Source organism: Scyliorhinus torazame, unplaced genomic scaffold (genome assembly GCF_047496885.1).
Source record: "Scyliorhinus torazame isolate Kashiwa2021f unplaced genomic scaffold, sScyTor2.1 scaffold_842, whole genome shotgun sequence".
NCBI lineage: Eukaryota > Metazoa > Chordata > Chondrichthyes > Carcharhiniformes > Scyliorhinidae > Scyliorhinus > Scyliorhinus torazame.
This window is the reverse complement of record NW_027308569.1, coordinates 82,501-91,738: the sequence shown is the minus strand read 5'-3', so window position 1 is coordinate 91,738 and position 9,238 is coordinate 82,501. Positions and strand designations below refer to the sequence as shown.

Below are 9,238 nucleotides of genomic sequence, written 5' to 3'. Positions count from 1 at the left end.
CACACACGTACAAGATTCGACTCAGACCGGACGCCATCCCTGTCGTTCACGCACCTCGCAGGGTTCCTGCGCCTCTCAAAGACCGCCTCAAGGCACAACTGCAGATTCTTCAGGACCAAGGGGTCCTATCCAAGGTCACGGAGCCCACGCCATGGGTCAGCTCCATGGTCTGTGTAAAGAAGCCCTCTGGCGAGCTCCGTATATGTATAGATCCAAAAGATCTGAACAACAACATCATGCGGGAACACTATCCCATCCCAAAACGAGAAGACCTCACCAGCGAGATGGCGCGAGCCAACATATTCACTAAATTGGATGCGTCCAAAGGATTCTGGCAGATCCAACTGGACCCGGCCAGCCGAAGACTATGCACATTCAACACCCCTTTTGGCAGATTCTGCTACAACCGGATGCCATTCGGCATCATTTCGGCATCTGAAGTATTCCACCGCATTATGGAGCAGATGATGGAAGGCATCGAAGGGGTACGTGTATATGTGGACGATATCATCATTTGGTCCACCACTCCGCAGGAACACATGCATCGTCTTCGACGTGTCTTCACCCGCATACGGCAAAATGGCCTGCGTCTCAACCGTGCGAAGTGTGCTTTCGGCCAGACGGAGCTGAAATTCCTCGGGGACCACATCTCAAGGTCCGGGGTCCGTCCCGATGCAGACAAGGTTAGCGCCATCACAGCCATGCCACGACCGGCTGACAAGAAGGCTGTCTTAAGATTCCTGGGCATGTCAACTTCCTTGGGAAGTTCATTCCCAACCTGGCTTCTCATACAACAAACATGCGCCATCTCGTAAAAAAATCGACGGAATTCAACTGGCACCAGTCGCATCAGCAGGAATGGGAGGAGCTCAAGCACAAACTGGTCACGGCACCAGTGCTGGCCTTCTTTGACGCGACTCGCCCTACAAAGATCTCAACAGACGCCAGCCAATCTGGTATTGGAGCGGTACTCCTGCAAAAAGACAGCACGTCATCATGGGCCCCGGTTGCGTATGCCTCACGAGCCATGACCCCTACCGAACAGCGCTACGCGCAAATCGAAAAAGAATGCCTGGGCTTGTTAACTGGACTGGACAAGTTCCACGACTATGTGTATGGCCTGCCACGATTCACGGTCGAAACTGACCACCGCCCCCTGGTCAACATCATTAACAAAGACCTGAACGACATGACTCCTCGCCTCCAGCGCATCTTACTCAAACTCAGGAGGTACGATTTTGAACTGATCTACACTCCGGGGAAGGAACTCATAGTGGCGGACACTCTTTCCCGAGCAGTGAGCACACCACCAGATGCGGAGGGGTTCGTGCGTCAAATTGAGGCACACGTGACTCTGACAGCAGCAAATATGCCAGCTGATGATCCTTGTCTGGCCCACATACGCGCAGAGACGGCGACTGACCCTCTGCTGCAGCGAGTGATGCGCCACATGACGGAAGGGTGGCTAAAAGGGCAGTGCCCCCAGTTTTACAATGTGCGAGATGATCTCACCAATATAGACGGGATCCTTATGAAATCGCATAGGATCGTCATTCCACACAGTGTGCGCCAGATGATTCTTCGTCAACTACACGAAGGCCACTTGGGTGTCGAAAAATGCAGACGAAGGGCCCGGGCGGCGGTATATTGGCCGGGTATTAATGAAGACATAGCCAACATGGTGCTCAACTGCACAACCTGTCAGAGGTTTCAGCCGGCGCAACCTCCGGAAACACTTCTACCACACGAGATGGTGACGTCCCCCTGGGCGAAGGTGGGTGTTGACCTATTTCACGCGCTCGGCAGAGATTACATTGTTATTATAGACTACTTCTCAAACTACCCGGAAGTCATGCCTCTCCATGATCTGACGTCGTCCGCAGTCATTGGGGCCTGCAAGGAAACGTTTGCTCGCCATGGCATTCCAAGGACTGTCATGTCAGACAATGGACCTTGTTTTGCCAGCCGTGAATGGTCGTCCTTTGCCGCAGCATATGGTTTCACTCATGTGACATCCAGCCCTCTGCATCCACAATCGAACGGGAAGGCTGAAAAGGGTGTCCACATCGCAAAGCGGCTCCTGTGCAAGGCGGCTGATGCCGGATCGGACTTTAACCTTGCCTTGCTGGCCTATCGATCGGCCCCGTTATCCACGGGCCTCTCGCCAGCGCAGCTACTAATGGGTCGCTCCCTCAGGACGACGGTACCTTCCGTCCTGGCACCGACAACAGACCATGAGGCGGTTCTTCGGGACATGCAACTGCAGCGTGATCGCCAGAAAGGTCGGTACGACACACGAGCGACGGACCTGCCCCCCCTGTCCTCCGGAGACAAAGTACGCGTCCATCAACCGTATGGTGGCTGGTCAGCACCGGCCGAAGTCCTCCGACAAGTGGCTCCCCGCTCGTTCCTGGTTCGCATGCCGGATGGTTCCGTGCGTCGCCGCAATCGGCGCGCCCTTCGCCGACTTCCACGTTCACAGCCACACAACACGCCAGATCCTCAACAGGCTTCCGAGGATGACTTTGTGGAGCTGCCGCACATCACGCCCTTTCCATCGCCACCCATGGCCATGCCTGCACAGCAGCCGGTGGTTCTTGATCCACCCTTAAGGCGGTCAACCCGAATTCGTCGCAAACCCATTAGAATGGACTTATAATACAGTTCATATGTTTAATAAGTTGGACAATTTTACATGATAACCTGTTGTTGTTTATCGTTCCAGATGTCGTCTGACTGGACAACTGTTCAAAATTTTTTTTCTTCTTCTCTCGTTCGCATTTCTGTTATGTTATGGTACAACTGGATTCATGTGACGCACTCGACATCGCCCCATGTACATAGTTCCGTCATAGACACATGCTGCACACGACACACACACACTCTTAGATGCACTCACGTCACGATCATATTTATTACCACGTAGGCACATATCTTTGTAAAAAGGGGGGATGTCATGATATTCAAACACACACATCATGATGGACACACTAACAGGCAAATCAGAGTACACAACACCACAACCAATCACAGACAAGAACACCAACCACATAAAAAGCACGAGCACGACACCTGGAGGTCAGTAGGTCTGGGGAGAAGGAAGCATGAAAGAGCTGTTGAAACACCACAAGCAGGGAGCCCCCCACGTGCAGAGTGCAAAGACCAAGTTGTAAATAGTGAGTTTAAATAAACAAGTGTTGTACCATATGCAACTGTGTTGGCTCTTCTGTGTGTTAGAACACCCAACACCACACCCCCCACCTCCCGCCCGCACCCCCCCCCCCCCCTCAACCGTGTCCCAGATCCTCCAGCCGGCACGGGGGGGGGGGGTATATCAGAGAGGGGAAGGGGACGGGATATTTTGGAAGGGGAGGTGGAGAAGGGCTATTTCAGCTGTGAGGAGGGGAGGGGGTAATTTGAGGGGGGTGGTTTATTTCAGGAGGGGGAGGGGAGGGGTTGGGGATATTTGGGGAGGGTGTGTGTATTTGAATGAAAACACGGAGGGTTGGCAGGCAGAGGGAGAGAGAGAGAGGGCTCACCTGGAGATGATGATTTTCACAGCGTACAGAACAGGAAGGGTCTCGGAGTGTAAACTGTGATCACGATTTGTCTGCTCATTGTCACTGAAGAGAAAATTTCATCAACCTTTAGTACGAGACATTTCAATGGCTCCGTATTTGACACTATCCCCATCACACACTCCCAGGACAGGTACAGCACGGGGTTAGATCCAGAGTAAAGCTCCCTCTACACTGTCCCCATCACACACTCCCAGGACAGGTACAGCACGGGGTTAGATACAGAGTAAAGCTCCCTCTACACTGTCCCCATCAAACACTCCCAGGACAGGTACAGCACGGGGTTAGGTACAGAGTAAAGCTCCCTCTACACTCTCCCCATCAAACACTCCCAGGGCAGGTACAGCACGGGGTTAGATACAGAGTAAAGCTCCCTCTACACTGTCCCCATCAAACACTCCCAGGACAGGTACAGCACAGGGTTAGGTACAGAGTAAAGCTCCCTCTACACTGTCCCCATTAAACACTCCCAGGACAGGTACAGCACGGGGTTAGATACAGAGTAAAGCTCCCTCTACACTGTCCCCATCACACACTCCCAGGACAGGTACAGCACGGGGTTAGATACAGAGTAAAGCTCCCTCTACACTGTCCCCATCAAACACTCCCAGGACAGGTACAGCACGGGGTTAGGTACAGAGTAAAGCTCCCTCTACACTCTCCCCATCAAACACTCCCAGGGCAGGTACAGCACGGGGTTAGATACAGAGTAAAGCTCCCTCTACACTGTCCCCATCAAACACTCCCAGGACAGGTACAGCACAGGGTTAGGTACAGAGTAAAGCTCCCTCTACACTGTCCCCATTAAACACTCCCAGGACAGGTACAGCACGGGGTTAGATACAGAGTAAAGCTCCCTCTACACTGTCCCCATCAAACACTCCCTGGACAGGTACAGCACGGGGTTAGATACAGAGTAAAGCTCCCTCTACACTGTCCCCATCAAACACTCCCAGGACAGGTACCACACGGGGTTAGATACAGAGTAAAGCTCCCTCTACACTGTCCCCATCAAACACTCCCAGACAGGTACAGCACGGGGTTAGATACAGAGTAAAGCTCCCTCTACACTGTCCCCACCAAACACTCCCAGGACAGGTACAGCACGGGGTTAGATACAGAGTAAAGCTCCCTCTACACTATCCCCATCAAACACTCCCAGGACAGGTACAGCACGGGGTTAGATACAGAGTAAAGCTCGCTCTACACTGTCCCCATCAAACACTCCCAGGACAGGTACTGCACGGGATTAGATACAGAGTAAAGCTCCCTCTACACTGTCCCCATCAAAAACTCCCAGGACAGATACAGCACGGGGTTAGATACAGAGTCAAGCTCCCTCTACACTGTCCCCATCAAACTCTCCCAGGACAGGTACAGCACGGGGTTAGATACAGAGTAAAGCTATCTCTACACTGTTCCCATCAAACTCTCCCAGGACAGATACAGCACGGGGTTAGATACAGAGTAAAGTTCCCTCTACACTGTCCCCATCAAACTCTCCCAGGACAGGTTAAGCACGGGGTTAGATACTGTGTAAAGCTCCTTCTACACAGTCCCGATCAAACACTCCCAGGATAGGTACAGCACAGGGTTAGATACAGAGTAAAGCTCCCTCCACACTGTCCCCATCAACACTCCCAGGACAGGTACAGCACGGGGTTAGATACAGAGTAAAGCTCCCTCTATACTGTCCCCATCAACACTCCCAGGACAGGTACAGCATGGCGTTAGATACAGAGTAAAGCTCCCTCTACGCTGTCCCCATCAACACTCCCAGGACAGGTACGGCACGGGGTTAGATACAGAGTAAAGCTCCCTCTACACTGTCCCCATCAACACTCCCAGGACAGGTACAGCACGGGGTTAGATACAGAGTAAACTCCCTCTACACTGTCCCCATCAAACACTCCCAGGACAGGTACGGCACGGGGTTAGATACAGAGTAAAGCTCCCTCTGCACTGTCCCCATCCAACACTCCCAGGACAGGTACAACACGGGGTTAGATACAGAGTAAAGCTCCCTCTACACTGTCCCCATCAACACTCCCAGGACAGGTACAGCACGGGGTTAGATACAGAGTAAACTCCCTCTACAATGTCCCCCATCAAACATTCCCAGGACAAGTACAGCACGGGGTTAGATACAGAGTAATGCTCCCTCTACACAGTCCCCATCAAACACTCCCAGGACATGTACCGCACGGGGTTAGATACAGAGTAAAGCTCCCTCTACACTGTCTCCATCAAACACTCCCAGGACAGGTACAGCACGGGGTTAGATACAGAGTAAAGCTCCCTCTACACTGTCGCCATCAAACAATCCCAGGACAGGTACAGCACGGGGTTAGATACAGAGTAAAGTTTCCTCTACACTGTCCCCATCAAACAATCCCAGGACAGGTACAGCACGGGGTTAGATACAGAGTAAAGCTCCCTCTACACTGTCGCCATCAAACAATCCCAGGACAGGTACAGCACGGGGTTAGATACAGAGTAAAGTTTCCTCTACACTGTCCCCATCAAACACTCCCAGGACAGGTATAGCACGGGGTTAGATACAGAGTAAAGCTCCCTCTACACTGTCCCCATCAAACACTCCCAGGACAGGTACAGCACGGGGTTAGATACAGAGTAAAGCTCCCTCTACACTGTCCCTATCAAACACTCCCAGGACAGGTACAGCACGGGGTTAGATACAGAGTAAAGCTCCCCCCCTCCACTATATACCCTTCCCCGGCAGGCAGAGCGAGGGCAGGAGCTCTCCTCCTGTTCCTCCTGTGTTCAGAGCGAGCAGCGTACCTTTCCCCCCGCGCCTCGATCGAGGCCGCCGTCTCCCAGTTGGCCACATCCGAAATTTCGAACGTCAGGACAAACATTGCCTTTGAGATAAGGACACACAGAGGGACATATTGTCAGATCGTTCGGGCCGTTCGCCACCCCACCACTCTCCCCCCCCTCTCCCCTCGATCCTCCCTCCCCCCCCCCCTTCAGCCTCCAACAACCCCTCGATCTGAGATCCCCTCGGTGTCTGAGCAGCCCACAGGAGGTGGGGCGGGGGGGGGGGGGCGGAGAATTCCAAAGATCCGCATCCCTCCGAGCAAAGGCATTCCGCCCTCCAAATTGGCCGACTCCTTGTCATGAGACTGTGAACGTGCCCCCCCCCCCCCCCGTGTCCCCGACTCCCCGCCCGGGGAAGGGGCGAGGGGGGGGGGGGGGGAGGGGGGGAAGACCCCCTCGGCCGCGACCCTGTCAAAGCCCCTTCGGAATTTTATCCACGTCGATGAGATCGCCTCTCATTCTTCCCAGTCCTACCGTAGCGTCACTGCGGAAGATGGGGTGGCTGATGTTACAGGGGAAGATTCCAGTTAGATTCGCTGTGGAGTTGGCGACTGAGGAACAGTCCACTTGACTTGCCTGTCGAGAGATGAGTTTGCGAAATTCAAATCATTTTCCACCCTCAAATCCTCAGATAATGAACCGTCCGTGTCCAAAAGACCTGGACAATATCCAGGCTCGGGGCTGACAAGGGGCAAGTTACATTCGCGCCACACAAGTGCCCGGCAATGACCATCTCCCACAAGAGAGGATCTAACCATCGCCTCTTGACATTCGAAGGCGTTCCCATCGCTGAATCCCCACAATCTACATCCTGGGGGTTCCCATTGACCAGAAACTGGACCCAGCCACATAAACACTGTGGCTCCCAGAGCAGGTCAGAGGCTGGGAATCCTGCGGAGAGCAACTCACCTCCTGACCCCCCCCCAAAGCCTGTCCACCACCGACAAGGACACAAGTCAGGAGTGCGATGGGACCCTCTCCACTTGCCTGGATGAGTGGGGCTCCCAACAACACTCGAGAAGCTCGACACCCTCCAGGACAAAGCAGCTCCCGCTCCAACATCCAACGAAGGAGCCTCAACTGCTTCACTGGGCAAGGAATTCCATAGATTCACAACCCTTTGGGTGAAGAAGTTCCTCCTAAACTCAGTCCTAAATCTACCTCCCCTTATTTTGAGGCTATGCCCCCTAGTTCTGCTTTCACCCGCCAGTGGAAACAACCTCCCCGCATCTATCCTATCTATTCCCTTCATAATTTTATATGTTTCTGTAAGATCCCCCCCGCATCCTTCTAAATTCCAACGAGTACAGTCCCAGTCTACTCAACCTCTCCTCGTAATCCAACCCCTTCAGCTCTGGGATTAACCTAGTGAATCTCCTCTGCGCACCCTCCAGTGCCAGTACGTCCTTTCTCAGGTAAGGAGACCAAAACTGAACACAATACTCCAGGTGTGGCCTCACTAACACCTGATACAATTGCAGCATAACCTCCCTAGTCTTAAACTCCATCCCTCTAGCAATGAAGGACAAAATTCCATTTGCCTTCTTAATCACCTGTTGCACCTGTAAACCAACTTTTTGCGACTCCTGCACTAGCACACCCAGGTCTCTCTGCACAGCAGCATGTTTTAATATTTTATCATTTAAATAATAATCCCTTTTGCCGTTATTCTTACCAAAATGGATAACCTCACATTTGTCAACATTGTATTCCATCTGCCAGACCCTAGCCCATTCACTTAGCCTATCCAAATCCCTCTGCAGACGTCCAGGGCGGATTCTCTGATCCTGAGGCTAAGTGTTGCCACCGTCGCAAATGCCGTCGCGATTCTCGACGGCGTCAACACGGCCTCAGGAGCAGCGACTCCGGCCCCGACAGGGGGCCAGCACAGCGCTGGAGCGACCCTCGCTGCTCCAGCCGCTGGTCCCGGCGTGAGCTGGGCAGCGCGCGATCCGCGCGTGCGCGGTGGCGTCCGTTCTCCGCGCCGGCCCCGACGCAACGTGGCGGAGGGCTGCAGGGGGGCCGGCGCGGAAGAAAGGAGGCCCCCAGCCCGAGAAGGCCGGCCCGTCGATGGGTGGGCCCCGATCGCGGGCCAGGCTCCAGCGGAGGGCCCCCCCCCCCCCCCCCCGCCCAGGCTCCAGCGGATTTCTGAGGCACATCTTTCCCCGTCCGAGACCCCCACACGCCATCCTGACTGGGAAATATCTCAGCCGTTCCTTCCCTGTCGCCGGGTCAACATCCTGGAACTCCCTCCCTAACAGCACTGAGGGTGTACCTACACCACGCGGGCCTGCACGGGCTCACCCAGCATCTTCTCCAGGGGGCAGTTAGGGGTGGGGGGGGATTAATGCCGCGCCCTGTCCGCGATGCTCACGCTCCGCCAACGAAACGGTCAATCAAACCAAAGACGTAAACGACTTTCAGCCAATTGAGCTTCAGAGGGGCCAGCACTCACTGGAGGGGCCAAATGGACTCTGGGTTGGCTGTTGCAGGCTGAGATTGAGGTACTCCCCCGCCCGGTCCTGCCCCCGTCCCGCTGCCCCCCCCCCCCAGACGCAGCTGGACAATCGCTCGGGTACCTGGAGGTTGTCCAGTTTCCGGAATTGGAGTCCGATGGGGTGGTGAAGCCTCAGTGTGGTCTTGTAGGAATCCTCGCCCAGGTTCTTCAGGAAGACCCAGATCTCAACCACAGAGGAATTTCCAACCAGGAGACTCCTCACCCTGGACACGCAGGAAGCAAAATCCGATCAGTGAGGAGGGGGAAGAGAGGAGGGGGAGAGGAGAGAGGGAGGGACAGGAGGGGAGAGAGAGGAGAGGGC

At 54.3% G+C, this 9,238-nt stretch overlaps 1 protein-coding gene across 1 annotated transcript in view; it reads right to left on the bottom strand.

The window, feature by feature from the left end:
- Positions 1-3,539: 3,539 nt before the first annotated feature.
- LOC140406752 (integrin alpha-D-like) overlaps positions 3,540-9,238 on the bottom strand; it is a gene marked incomplete at its 3' end in the record, with an annotated part of 78,279 nt that continues 72,580 nt past the window's right edge. The window contains exons 6-9 of the mRNA XM_072494695.1: positions 8,999-9,140; positions 6,894-6,995; positions 6,381-6,460; positions 3,540-3,623 (exon numbers count right to left, since the gene is read on the bottom strand). Of these exons, the coding sequence (XP_072350796.1) occupies positions 3,540-3,623; positions 6,381-6,460; positions 6,894-6,995; positions 8,999-9,140 (408 nt within the window). The remainder of the gene's footprint in view (positions 3,624-6,380; positions 6,461-6,893; positions 6,996-8,998; positions 9,141-9,238) is intronic.